Here is a 14,550-nt window from a genome sequence, read left to right as displayed (position 1 = left end):
GTGGACAGTAGACAAAATTTCGCTTGCATGTCTTCAAAGGAGATTGGAGCGCCAGAAGTTTGTAGCGTCTGGAACACATAGGTAAGGCCTGCGCGAGACCAACGTCGAAACACTGTGGAATCCAAGCCAGGTAAGAAGTCCCCATTGCCAGCTATAGGAAGATATGGTGTAGTGCATGAAGAAATCTGTAAGATCTTGCATAACGATTGCCATGCTTTACGCATTGCTGGCAACAGCGGGTGGGACTGCAACTGTGGTACGTCCGGCAACCTGGGAGCATGAAGAAGGTAGCTAAAATGGTATGGCTGAAAAGAAAAACATTCAATCACAGGCAATGAAAAATCTATGGTATTGCAAAACCAATCATGGATATGACGTAGTTGACATGCAAGATTAAATCTGGCTATACAGAGCAATCCTAACCCCCCTTGTGCTGGCGGCAGCAAGAGTTTGGCCAATGCAATCCTCGCTCGTTTACCCTGCCACAAAAACTTAGACAAGTGTGACCTGTGAAGGGCAATATGTTGTGTAGTTAACATAACCGGCAACATTTGTAGCATATATAGCCATTGTGGCAGTATCATCATGTTGTAGAGGGCTATGCGGCCGGACAGAGAAAGAGGGAGATTCCGCCAGCCATGCAAGGTGCTAGAGGTTCGACGAAGCAAGGGTAGCACATTAGCAGTGTATAAGTTATTTAAATTCCTGGGAATAATCACTCCTAAGTATGTCAAAGAAGAATAAGCCCACTGCAAAGGAAAAACTCCTGGCCAAGTCTGTTGTACTTCTAATAGTGTAGGAAGTGCTAAAGATTTCTGCCTATTAAGTTCAAGGCCCGAATAAATGTGGAATTCATCTAATATTTCCAATGCCCGTGGTAAAGAGCTATGGGGGTCACCCAGTGCGAGTAAGAGATCATCTGCAAAGGCTAGCACCCGTAGTTGTGACTCACCCTCCGATAGACCTATGAGAACATCATCTCTTTGTAGGGTGCGTAGCAATGGGTCTAGGTATAATAAAAACAGTAACGGAGATAGGGGGCAACCTTGTCTGGTCCCCCTACCTATTTTAAACGGGTGAGATCGCACTCCATTAACCAGCACCGAGGCCGTCGGGCCAGCATACAGAGCTTGCACGCAGGACATGAAGCTCGCAGGGATCCCTATGTGTTGTAAAACTTGAAACAAGTAATGCCAATGAACTTTATCAAAGGCCTTAGCCGCATCAAGTCCAACTAGCAAGCCCGGACGTTGTTCCTGTTGTGCGCGGGAGTAAGCTAAGAGTATCCGGCGAACGTTAATCGTAGATTGTCTATTCCTAACAAAGCCCACTTGTTCAGGCACAATGATTGAGGGCAGGATTTGGGCTAACCTATCAGCCAAAATTCGAGCCAGTATTTTAACGTCAACATTCAATAATGAGATTGGCCGATAGGAGTCGAATTCATCAGGCGGTTTAGATGGTTTCGGGATCAACGTAATCAGGGCTTCATTACAATGGCGGGGGAAGGCCCCACTTTCCTGAATGGATAGGAAATAATCCAACAGGGAAGTGCTTATAGCAGGGGACAAAATCTTATAAAACTCGGGTGAATAGCCATCTGGTCCTGGTGCTGTGCAAGATCTCAATTTTTGTATGGCCTGGGTTACCTCAAGTACATGTAATGGGCGATCTAACCTAGATATCTGAGTAGCTGTCAGACAAGGTAATCCTGCGTCTGTAAGATAATCATGTACGTCAGGTCCCGCGTATGTGCCAGGAGATGCATAAAAGGCCTCGAAATATTTCTGAAAGCCTGCTGAAATATCTCCAGGGGAGGTTAAAAAATTCCCAGAACTCTCCCGTATCATGGGGATATATCTAGATCCCCTCCAGCTTCTGGTTATGGATGCAAGCAATTTCCCGGCCTTGTTACCATGTTTGTAAAATTGAAATTTACGGTAAAATAAGAGTTTCTTGGTGCGTTCATGGATTAAGGAATTAAGTGTCACTAACACCGCCCTATATGCCTCGCCGTTGGTCTCGGAGGGATCTCGCAGCAACTCTTGTTTTAGTGTCACTAATTGCCGTTCGAGATGTATGATGCGATAAGCGATTCGACGGGTTCTGGTCGCGACATAGGCAATAATATCTCCACGCAACACCGCCTTAGCTGTGTCCCAAAATAGGGTTGGTTGAGCAACATGTTGGGCATTGTGCGTGTAGTAGGCCTCCCACTTTTCAAGTAAAAATTTTTTAAAGTGAGCATCGGCATGCAAGTAAGAGGGAAACCGCCATCCCAGCCCGGGACCTATAGGACCACCCAGTGACACATCAAGCCAGATCATATTATGGTCTGATATTTCGAGTGGACCTATCGAGGCCTCCGTGACTTTAGCAAACAATGTCTCGGCAAGTAGTATGTAATCAATTCTGGAAAATGTGCCATGCGCTCTCGACTGGTGTGTATAGTCACGTTCCGTCGGGTGTAGCAATCTCCAGGGGTCTACCAACCCCAAGGCTCGACATAGATAGGGAATACCCCTGGCCTGCCCCACCCCAGTTACTTTTGTCAACCCAGAGCGGTCCATAGCCGGATTGTGTACCTGATTCAGGTCACCCACCAAAATTAAGGGGTCGTCCGGATCTCGCACACAAATATTCACCAAGTTTTGAAAAAATGCATGTTGGTAGCTATTGGGACCGTAGCCCACCAATAACCTAAATGTCCCACCAGGTCCCTCCACTCTCGCTAAGATGTACCGGCCCTGGGGGTCGCGTCGCAGGACCCGCACTACACCCAAAAAGCCTTTGCGAATCAATATAGCCACCCCGGCTTTCTTCCCAGGTGAGGATGCAAAGTGTACCTCTCCAACCCAGCCTCTCTTGAGCTTCAGATGTTCACTATCAGTAAGCCTAGTCTCTTGTAAGCAAGCTATATCTGCAGAGTGATGTTTCAGTTGCGTCAATATTTTAGTACGTTTTACTGGTGAGGTTATTCCCGATACATTCCAGGAAAGTATGCGCAGGTTACGATCACCCATAAAGAGCTAACTCCCGCCCAATAAGATATCTGAGCCATCCGAAAACAGGAGTCCCAGGGTGCCCAGCCTCACCCCAAGGACAAATAAGCAACCTCCAGTCAAACCATCCACACAGTTGCAAGAAAGTCATTAAAGCATAGAAAGCAAATCTGTACATATCATTATACCCTACCGCTGCTGCCTCAAAACAGTTCCCAACCCCAATTCCCCTGTATACTAACCCAAAATTCCCCATACGGGAGCTAGAGTCACTGAAAATGACCCCTCCGGGGCAGCCCTAACTTATGCATATTAACCCCAGCCATTAAAGTCAGAAGGCATTCAGTTCTCAAGTGGACTAAGCCCAGCCGTCTACAACAGCCGCAGGCTCGGTCCAGCCGGCAGTCAAACCAAGTGTTGTCCGCTCACTCACTCGGGGCCGCTAATTGTTTTATATAGTCATCCGCAGCCTCCGGAGTCTGGAAAGACTTCCAGGCTCCATTGCAGTGAATCTTCAGTTGAGCTGGGTAAGTAAATTGAAAACGGTGCTTCAAATCAACCAGGCGAGAACATAGGGGGTAGTAAGGTCTTCGCCGTTCTTGTAAAGCCACAGAAAAATCCTGGCTAATGCGAACCAGGTTACCTTCGAATTTCAAGTTGTCTTTCATGTTCCTGTATTGGCGAAGAATTTCTACCTTGTGCTGGTAATTTAGAAGTTTTAGGATCACCACTCGTGGGCGTGTTTCCAGGCCAGGTCTGAGGCCTAAACGATGGGCCCTCTCGATGTGTAGGGGCCCCATCGAAGGGCGCAAAGCAAATTCTGTCTGCAGCCAGCCCTCCAATTGCTCCAGGAGCGAGCGATCCGGCAGTGATTCGGGGATGCCCATCAGACGCAGGTTAGAGCGACGAGATCTGTTCTCCAGATCATCTAGTTTATCTGCCTGAGCTCTAACCTGCGCCTGCAGCGTGCCAAGATCTGTGTCCCGGGCTGCAGAGGAGTCTTCCAGGTCCGACACTCTCCTCTCAAGCTCTGTCGTGCGAGCTGCTGCTGCTGCCATTAATGTTTCAATGTTTGACATTTGGGCAGTAAGCGTTTCCATCTGAGGCCCCAAAACCTGCGCTAGCGCCGTTTTGATCTCGTTCAGGGCCGACTCAGTGAGGCCAGAGACCGCCGTCGCGGGGCTCGCCGCCATCTTAGTATCAGTCGGTCTGGCACGCTCCCTTTCTTTTCTTGCCGATTTCGGCTGCATGCGTTCCTGGGACCTGGTAAGGTAGCGATCCATACAATGGTGAAGCTGTTTAAGGATCCCTCACGCGGATCGGGTGTCAGGGGATCGGCGAGTTTTAAGAAAATTAGCAGGGCTGCCCCGGAGCGAACGAGGAGACGTCTTCACTCGTTCATGTCATCACGTGCTCTTCCGAAAGACCACTTTATAATTTTAAACCTTTACCTCTACAAATATTTTATGTACTCTCAATTTCCCTAAGTCCAGTTTAACCAGCAAATTACATACAGTAAATACTGAATGTTATTATTCTCTTTTTCCTCTCTCTATTTAATTTCCTGATCTTTTTGTTAATTATCCTTATATGGATTTATTTATTTTTTTTTTTTAATTATGCTTGCTTATAAGACACACATAACTTTTACACTGTCTACAAATAACTTTTACACTGTCACCCTCCTATTTGTTCTGCGCTGTTCATGCTAGACAGCGCACCCCTCAGGGGGCAGTGCATTCCTTGTCCCTCTGCAAAACCCCACTGGCCCTCTTGTCATCACTTCCTGTTCCTGCGTTGCTTTTTCTTAATACAACTTTTTTTGATACAAGACAAGTTCTCCACTTGCATCCTATTGGAGGTAGTGGTGATAGGACAATAGAGAATTTTTTTTTATTTTTGTGAAAGGGGGAGATGGTGTTCCTCTCCATTTCCCTATCAATTTGACCATGACTTATCTCAATAATATAGCTGCTGAAGAGGAGAAATTGTTAGAGTTTTTTTCATACTACATTATTACTTACTGGAGGAGTGGCCTAGTGGTTAGGACTGCAGCCTCAGCACCCCGAGGTTGCAGGTTCAAGCCCAGTGCTGCTCCTTGTGACCCTGGGCAATTTACATAACACTCCATTGCCTCAGGCATGTTAGTCAAATTTTGAACCTACCGGGACAGGTAGGGAGATATACTTGAGTACCTGAATGTAAACCAAGTAGGCTATAAGTCAGTGGTCTCAAACTCAAACCCTTTTCAGGGCCACCTTTTGGATTTGTAGGTACTTGGAGGGCCTCAGAAAAAAATAGTTAATGTCTTATTAAAGAAATGACAATTTTTCATGAGATAAAACTCTCTATAGTTTATAAATATTTCTTTTTGGCTAAGTCTTAATAATATTGTAATTTATAGCTAAAGAGACATATGATGAAGAAACTGTTTTATTTTACTTTTGTGATTATGATAAACACAAGGGCCTCAAAATAGTACCTGACGGGCCGCGAGTTTGAGACCACTGCTATAAGTGGTCTAAACACTAAAAGAAGTGATGCATTATAAATAAGCATATCTAAATTGTAATCTTTGATAGTTTTATTAATCAGAACCATTGTTCAGCGTATGTAATGAGAGAGAATTCCTACAACCCTGGCAAGTGGAGACGAATGATCTTTCCCTCCTATCTAGGATTACGTTTTATCACTAGCTTTCTTTCACTATTTTAAGATCAATAGAAATTATTTAATCTGCTAGCACTTATTGTATACATTTTTCTCAAAATTACTAGCAAGTGCCAGAAGATGCCACTGTTTTATGATGACAGATGTAAACATTGAGACACTGAACCAAGTTGGAGGTTGAGTCGGAAAAAGCACGATACTCTTAATCTGATGGGGACAATTAGTTTAGCCTGGGCTTATTCCCACTTATGTTCTAGGACCTATTCTGTTCTCCATGTCACTTTCCTTCTGGTAGTAGAAAACTAGAATTTTTCAGCACTATCTGTAGATAGCTAGTGTGCAAACAGCTCACAACCTACATTGAACAACAATCATGCCTCCACCCATCCCAATTTGGATTCTGTCAACAACACAGCACAGAGCTTCTCCTCCTCACCTTGATCACATAAACCAAACAACTACTCAGTCAAGCAATACTCCTCCAATTTGACATTTCAGCAGCCTTTGATTCGGTAGACCATCACCTGCTACTAATAAATTGGCATAACCGGCACAGTGCCAAGATGGTTCTCAGATTTCCTGCAAAACAGGGAATACGTCAACAAAATGAATGGAGAGCTCTCCAACCCCTGGAGGGCCTTCTGTGGCATACCACAGGGCTCCCCACTCTCCCCCATCCTATTCAACCTCTTCATGAGCTCTCTTGGTAACATCAGATTTGAAGACAAAAGCATATTGTCCTGCGCAGATGACATCTTTCTCCTTATTCCCATAACCAACAATCACTCGGACATCACCGACAAAGTCTCACATAATATTGAAAGAATCCAAATCTGGGCAACTACCAACAAACTAAAATTAAACACAACTAAAAGTTCTATACTTCCACACACCTCAACTGACGGCACCTATAAGCATCACTCTTCAATCGGGCAAGACACTCCCTATAGAAGAATCCTCCAAAATCCTAGGTTGCATACTGGACTCCACACTTACCACAAATCTCCAGTCTCCGAAAGAAATCCCTCTACACCTTGAGACAACTAAGATTAATCAGACCATACTTTCACCAACACCACTTCTTCTTAAATGTACAACTGATGATAACTACCACAACTGGACTGCTGCAACTCCATCTACATGGGAATCGACACCGCTCTAATCCACAAAATGCAACTCATACAAAACACCGCTGTTTGACTAATCTTCAACCTGAGAAAATATGACTCGATTACAGCCTTCATCAGGCAACTGCATTGGCTACCCATCCCATCACGAATAACCTTCAAAACTTCATGCATCATTCAACGCATAATTTACGGAAACTACGCGGCTCCTCTCATCCAGCTCTTCTCCAAGGCATGGTCTGCTTCCTATAGAACCCTCAACAGAATACTTCTAAATCTCCCCTCCACAAAAAATCTTCAATACAAATGTGTTTTCCACTCCATGTTCACCTTTCTAGGAGCAAAAACTTGGAATGACCTTACAGAAATGACCAGAACAGAACCTAATCACACCATATTCCGGAAGAAACTGAAAACTCATCTATTTGACACTTAATCACCTATATCCTCTCCTCTCCCTCCACACCCACCCTCCTTCCTACCTCTTCTCTTCTCCCTTTCCCCTCCTCCCCCCTTCTCCATCCCTGCCCCTTTCTCTAAGTCGCCTTGAGCCTGCCTAGGTATGAGCGATGCAGAAATAGAAGATTAGATAATTAGATTTATGCTCTCATATGAGTTTTTTTAAACAAATGACCATTTCTTTTCTTTATGGGCACCTTTCTGTATTTTTAAGGTGATGAGATGTCTAGGAGAAGGTTATTAGATAATTTTAAAATTCATTTTATAGCTATTTCAAATACAATTACATAAGTACAAATCCTTATATAAAGAAAAGTGGTACACTGAAAAAGTGTAACAGCAAAATTAGGTTATTTTTTATTTCCACAAAAAATCTTTATATGTTTCAATAAGCAGGAAACCTCCGACACCCCCCTCCCCCACAAAGTCAGGTGGCGGGAGGGATGCCCACTCCCTTCTGCTACCCCCTGAATCTTCGCCACCCCCACCCCCTGAAGCATACCCCGGTAGGAGTATCCAATTCCTCCTGCTAGAACCCCCCCTCAAAACACCCCCCAACCATGATAGGCAGGAGGGATGCCCACTCTTTCCTGCCAGCACCTCCCCCACCCGGCGAAACCTCTAAAGGGGAGATCACCACACCCCAATTCTCCCCCCCCCCCATACCTTGTAAAGAGAAGGTCTGGCCAGAAGGAGGCATGCACCCTCCAGCTGGCAGGCCTGCCACTAGAAAATGGCAGGCCTTCCCCTTCCTGGTGCATTCTGGAATGCACCGGGGAGGAGCCTAAGACCCTGATTTGTTCAGATGCCTAATACCCCTCCCATAGGAGGGGCCTTAGGCACCTGGGCCAACTGGAGTTTTAGGCCTCTTTCCCAGTGCATTCTGGGATACACTGGGAGGGGCCTAAGACTCTGATTGGACAAATATCTACAGCCCCTCCCTCCTGCTGGACCTTCTCTTTACAAGGTTGCCTCCCTCCTGCTGGACCTTCTCTTTACAAGGTTGGGGGGATGGTCTCCCCTTTAGGGGAATCGTCAAGTGAGTGGGGTCAGCGGTTGCCGGGTGGAGAGGTATTCTGGCAGGAGGGAGTGGGCATCCCTCCTGCCTATTGCAGTTGGGTGGGGGGGTGTTTCAGGGGGTGTTCTGGCAGGGAGGAATTGGGCACTCCTCCTGCTGGGGGATGCTTCGGACAGCGGGGTGGGGGGAGTGGCAGGAGGAAGTGAGTATCCCTCCTGCTATCCAACTTCACGGAAGGGTGGGTGAGTTCCCTGCCGCAGCCGCTTAGCTGATTGCGGCAGTGAGATTTCTTTGCTGTGATCAGCATAGCAGCCGCTTCTATTTGAAATGTAGACCAGCTTTTTGTTGGCCTACATTTCAGGTGCCTATTGCGGCCCTAGGGAGATGTGTAGGGACGCTTAAGCTCTCCCAAGGCCACTTCCGTGTCAAACCACACCCATGCCTAGCCTTGAACAAGCTTAAGCGTTCCTACACATCTCCCTTAACCGCATCAGATGCCTACAGTGTGGGTGGCCTGTCTTGGGGTGTGTTAAAAAAAAAATCAACAACCCATGTGTGTCCCGATGGCTGGTTAGACAGCGGGATGCCTTTTATAGAATTTGGCCCTTAGGATCTATAGTTTTGCCCATTCTATTTAACATCTTAAGCCCTTTAGCCACACTAATCCATTAAAACTCTTTACTATGTTGACATTTTGCTACTACATCCAACATGATACTCTACATACACCACACCTACAACCACTTCAAAATGGTCTTTCCACTGTATCTCACTGGTTATGTATCAACAAATAGTGTTAAATCCAGAAAAAACAGTAGTATGCTGGACGATTTGGGTTTCATCCATAACCAATTGTGATGCCTCATTTATTTAATACGGATTTTCAACCAGTTCAGTCATTTTGCTATTTAGGAATCATAGTCAATTCACAGCTCTCATTCCAGGATCAAATATCTCAAGTACTTTGTTCAGTTTTTTGTCCTTTCGTCAACTTCTTTCAATAAGAAATGTATTTAGTTTTTCATCTTTGCACACTCTTGTTCAGGCCTTTATCGTATCACAGCTTGATGATTGTAATGCCTTTTAAGGTGGGATACTAAAATCACAAATTTGCCGTTTACAAACTCTTCAAAACACTGCTGCTCGTTTTCTCCATCGTGCAAAGAAATGCGGTCATGCCACACCATTTCTATACTCTTTTCCTATTCAATTCCATATTTAGTTTAAAATTCTGTGATTAACATTTAAGGCCAGATTCGGCAAAGACACAGTTATCAGGTGATGCCTCCAAACATGGCGCCATTCGCATGTCAATCGTGCAACGGCGTTATTTGCAGAATCGCTGTACGTGAAAGGTAGGCCTGGGTTTTAAAGGCTTGTATTTCTGGCACCTATCTTTCATGAGAATCGCGTCTACAGAGATACCTAGTGGCACCTTAAGGCCCCTTCCGGCATTAACCATGTCCATAGTGACCTTAAGGCGCCTCCTTAGATGGGAGAACAGTGCTGGTTTTGGGTGCCTCCATTTTTTTTTAAAGGTGTTTTATTTGGTGCAGTCAATTACTGTGTCAATTGAAACAAGTTAGGCACCGTTATTAGAATCTGGCCCTTTAGACCTACCACTTTGCCTCTGCAGCATATCTGTTCTCAATGAAACTTGTACGGTCTGTGTCCCATATGTGGTGATTCGGTGTAGGATGAGCTGGGGAGGGCATCAGTGGGAACTCCACTAACTTGGAACATGGGGACGTTACTGACCAGACTTTACGGTAGATATCCTGCAACCAACGGGATGGTTGGACAGGCTGGAGTGAGCTTAGATGGCAACTTCAGCAGTTGGAACCTAGGTGGACTTTAGTCTATGGCAGGGGTAGGGAATTCTGGTCCTCGAGAGCCGTATTCCAGTCGGATTTTCAGGATTTCCCCAATGAATATGCATTGAAAGCAGTGCAAATAGATCTCATGCATATTCATTGGGGAAATCCTGAAAACCCGGCTGGAATATGGCTCTCGAGGACCCCTGGTCTATGGCCTAGAAATATTAAAGAAGAGACAAGTTAACTTAATCATGTATTTTTAATAAGAATAACTAATGAGCAGACTGGATGGTTCGTTCAGCTCTTTATCTGCCGTCATTTACTAAGTTACTATCCAGTCATCCCCTTCCCATCTTCTGCATTCTCTCATTGGATTCCCTGCTCCAAAAGAAAGCCCGCTATGAATCTATTTGGAACTTGGCATTCTTTTTCAGGTACCAAAAGTATGGAATGATTTACCTACCTACGTTAGATCTGAATCATCGTTTCCACAATTTAAACAATACTTACCCCCTCTGCTCCCAACGCTCATTGTGTTCCTATGAGCACTGGGAGCAGCGCAGCTCCCTGTGCTAAAAACTGCTAGCATAGTTTCATTGAAGAGGGGGTTAGTCTAATTCCTTTTTACCTTTGGGTCTTCTGTTACTTAGCACCTTGGGTTTCTGTTTGCCTGAATTGCAGTCAGTAAAGTATCCTTTTAATTTTCTCTTTTCTTTGCTTATTTGGTAACCAGTTAACCTTCCTAAAGTATGAATGTTAGTAGTCTTTCCTATCGTAAATGGAGGAGGTTTTTTTTTCCTGATGTTGGTTATATTATTGTAAATTTCATTGATCTATTTCTAGAAAATGTAGTATAGCAAATTCCAGAATAAACATAAACATGCTGTGTATTTTATAATTATTGTTGAAAATGTATTTGACTTAATGGAAAATTTGTCACTGATAGTGTGGGGCTCTGTTTTTCATTTTCTTTTCGAGTGAGTTAGGCCTTTGAGTGGTTTGAAAATACACTAAAGTATTCTCAGTATGGAAAACTCTTAAAGCTGGACAAACTTGCCTGCTCTTCCTGACCCAGTGTCTGGTGGTCACCCTTAAGGAATGATCCATTTCAGGGAAATCTCCTTCAGTGGAGCATTTGAGTGGTTTGGTTTCTAGGGCGGGAGGCAATGTTCAGGGTCCAGTGCCTCAGTATAAAGTCTAAAGAAGGGTTGTCCAACCTTTTGGCTTCCTTGGGTTGCATTGGCCGAAAAAAAATTTTCTGGGGCCGCACAAATACTGCAGCAAGACAGAGGAGGGAGCCAGCAAGACGGTAAACACCCAGGGGCAGCAGAGGAAAACACTGCATCGCCCTCGACCGGGGCCGCACAAAATACTTCACGGGGCCGCAGGTTGGACACCCCTGGTCTAAAGGTATTTTGTTACCTGGAGGTATATGCTTTCCTTTGAAAATTGTGTATAGCTACAAAGTGACCATAAATTTCATATCCACTTCTGGTGCATGTGAAATTTTTAGAAAAAATATTGCATTTTCAAATATATGTGCATTCTGCAATACTTAGCTTCCGCAACCCTAAAGCATACCTTGCTATGCAATTAAAGTTAATATGGGATGAACGACTGTGCGTTCTTTAGCTGGATTCATGCAGGGCAATTTTCAGATAGTTTGTCCAGGTAAATCGCTACTTACGCAATTAAATGACTTTGAAAACTGTTTCCCCCCTTTCTTCAATCATTTATTAGACATATATGAGTAAATGGCTATTACGTCATCAACACTGTTCTAGTCACTTGATTTTTATTTGTTCTGAAAAGGGAAGATCTGCCAAATGAGCAACTGCTGGATAACATAGAGACAAATGAAAGCGATCATATTCCTGTGGAAGCAAAGACCAGCTCTAGAGGACTGATGTTTCGAATTGCTTCAAAAAGTGAGTACATAAGTTTGTTAGAAGTTATCCAATACCTAAGTACGAGTCTGTATTTTTACAAAAGCTGCTTGGTTCAGGTGGAGCAGCATTTAAGGTGTCACGAATGAACATTCTTCATGCATGTAGTTTAGAACAGGACAAGTCTTCTCTAAACTACATGTGAGATAGTCACCCATGTGCTGGAAACGTCCAACATGAGTATCCATTTTACAAAAGGAAACATCTAAATTATGAACAAGAGGCATGAACGTCTGTGTGGCCTTTTTATAACATGGTCTTTCCTAATGGTTAGAAAGGGAATCGGAGGAGCCAGGTTCAAACTCCACTTCAGCTATTACTTTTTTTTATTGTAAGCTCTTCAGGAACAAAAATATATGTACTGTACCTGAATATATGAGACACCTGCAAGACTGAAGGCTATCGTAGTGGTGTACATTCAGGTATACTGTATTTGTGTTCCTGGAGAGTTCATAATTTTTTTAAATTAAAAAGAGCTACAGTGGGATTTGAACCGTGGTCCCTTGCTTCCTAATCCACTGAACTAACCATTAGGTTACTGTCAGCATAGCTGGATTTAAAATAAAACATAAAAGGTTTAGGGGAGAAAGGAAGTAGCATCTTTCTTGAAGGGGCCGCCAAAGACACAAGAACAGATTTCTGGGAGCAATATCTGTTACTGGACTAGTTGGTCTTACTGGTGGCATGTAATTTCTTTTCTAGCCTAGTGGATTCCCCTTGTAAGATGGGAAATCCAAGTCAATGTATTAGGCCTCTCAAACCACAGCAAATGTGATAAGCATCAGTGCTTGTATATAGCCCTCATTCTAAAATATCATTTACAAGTATTTTAATGTGGGCAAGCTTCTCAAATAAGGGTCATAATGTTTGCTACTTTTGTAGTAACATTGCAAATGTTCTTCAGATATGTAGTGCGTGAGTTTTTGAAATGACATGTCTTTTTTTTTTTTTATCCCACTATCCTGAAGTAATGGGTGCTATACTTTTTAAATGTATCTTTTATGGTACACACATCTATCATTCTCTCTCTAGCCGCCTCATCATTCCCTCTGTCATTCTCTAAAAATTCACCCATTTGTCTCTGATTAGATTGTAAGCTCTTTCAAGCAGGGACTGTCTCTTAAGTGTTCAATGTACAGTGCTATAGAAATAATAAATAGTAGCATTTAATTAGTTAATTCAATTTATTTCCTCCCCAAGGCGCCCAGAACAGGTACATTCATAAGAGTTAGCAATAAGACACATAACAATTAATAAGAAGGAACAGAAGACTGAGGGAATAGGGTACTGTGAGATGCATTTAGTTCAATTGTTCTGGATTAGCAGACCCTTGGAGCCTGAAGCATGCACAGGGAGTCAGTTGAACATCTATTAAGAATACAGTGGTTTGGGAGTAATAGTCTGAAGTAGTAATCGAATGTTACTGCAGAAAGTTAAATTGTTCTGTTTGTTTACTAGAAGCTAAGCAAGGCTTCGCAGTGGCTTTAAGTACATTCTAGCTGTCTACCATGATGTAGAAAGCAATTATAGAAAGTTGATCTCATTTCTTTTTGTAGATGTAGCTGGAACTGGACCTATTTCTCCTGAAAGTTAACTCCTCTTTTTTTCTAGGATACAGAACAGTGGATGCACTGTTGCAGCGAATGTTTGAGGCAGAGATATCCCCAGGGGATGAAGGACCTCCCATGGAGGAGATTTTAAAGCTGTCTCCCAATGACTTGTACCCACAGAACCCTACTTTCAGTGATGTTGCATAGTGCTGAATGCAACTCTAACTGAAATTGTAATATTTCAAACAAACTGCCCATTTTTCTTTTTTGTATCCTAACAGACTCAGACTGTTTTGTTTCCACAAAACTCCCTCCCATCCCTGAATCTTCTCAGTTATTACACGGCATATCAGAATACTTTTTGTTACTCAGTAAGATTATTTACTATGGAAAATATTTAAACTGTGAATTGCAGTATTATTTTTGTTTGGTTCATAATAAAGAAAATGTTTAAACTTTGCAAAAAAGTAGATCATTAAAAAAAAAGAGGTAAAATTACTAAAACAGTTTAATGTGCATAAAAAATTGAAATAAAATGTAAATGTTATTTTGACTTATATTAGGCATAATGCAGGTAAATTACTTAAACTGGAATTCTGTAGTTTAATTGATGGACTTGCCACTGCAATTGAATGTTTTTATTTTTGTAACCATTACATAGTAAAAGAAACAGAATTTGGCAGCTTGAAAATCTGTTGTCTTTGTGGGACTATATCACGCTCCCTTAATATATTGTAAGGGTAGTAACTGGTATTCCAAAAATTTCTCAAACAAGTATAAAAGGCTGCAGCAAATCCTTGACTAGGAAGAAGGACCTACATCTAATCAAGGTAATTGACACCACCTCAAGACTACTTAACCCCTTAAGCCAGGGGTGTCCAATGTCAGTCCTCGAGGGCCGCAGTCCAGTCGGGTTTTCAGGATTTCTCCAATGAATATGCATTGAAAGCAGTGCATGCAA

The 14,550-nt window shown here is 43.2% G+C and overlaps 1 protein-coding gene across 3 annotated transcripts in view; it reads left to right on the top strand.

Annotated features, from left to right (window-relative positions):
* Nucleotides 1–14,295, top strand: part of LOC117358202 (two pore calcium channel protein 1-like) — a 77,638-nt gene extending 63,343 nt beyond the window's left edge. For 2 of the 3 annotated variants that reach the window (XM_033939832.1, XM_033939831.1), the window contains 2 exons: nt 11,906–12,021; nt 13,651–14,295. In XM_033939832.1, coding sequence (XP_033795723.1) covers nt 11,906–12,021; nt 13,651–13,796 — 262 coding nt within the window. In that variant the 3' untranslated portion in view covers nt 13,797–14,295. The remainder of the gene's footprint in view (nt 1–11,905; nt 12,022–13,650) is intronic. The other variant, XM_033939833.1, reaches the window with a different exon arrangement.
* Nucleotides 14,296–14,550: the final 255 nt, after the last annotated feature.

Source organism: Geotrypetes seraphini, chromosome 3 (assembly GCF_902459505.1).
Source record: "Geotrypetes seraphini chromosome 3, aGeoSer1.1, whole genome shotgun sequence".
Lineage (NCBI taxonomy): Eukaryota > Metazoa > Chordata > Amphibia > Gymnophiona > Dermophiidae > Geotrypetes > Geotrypetes seraphini.
Note: the sequence above shows the minus strand (reverse complement) of the source record. Positions and strands in the feature narration are given on the sequence as shown.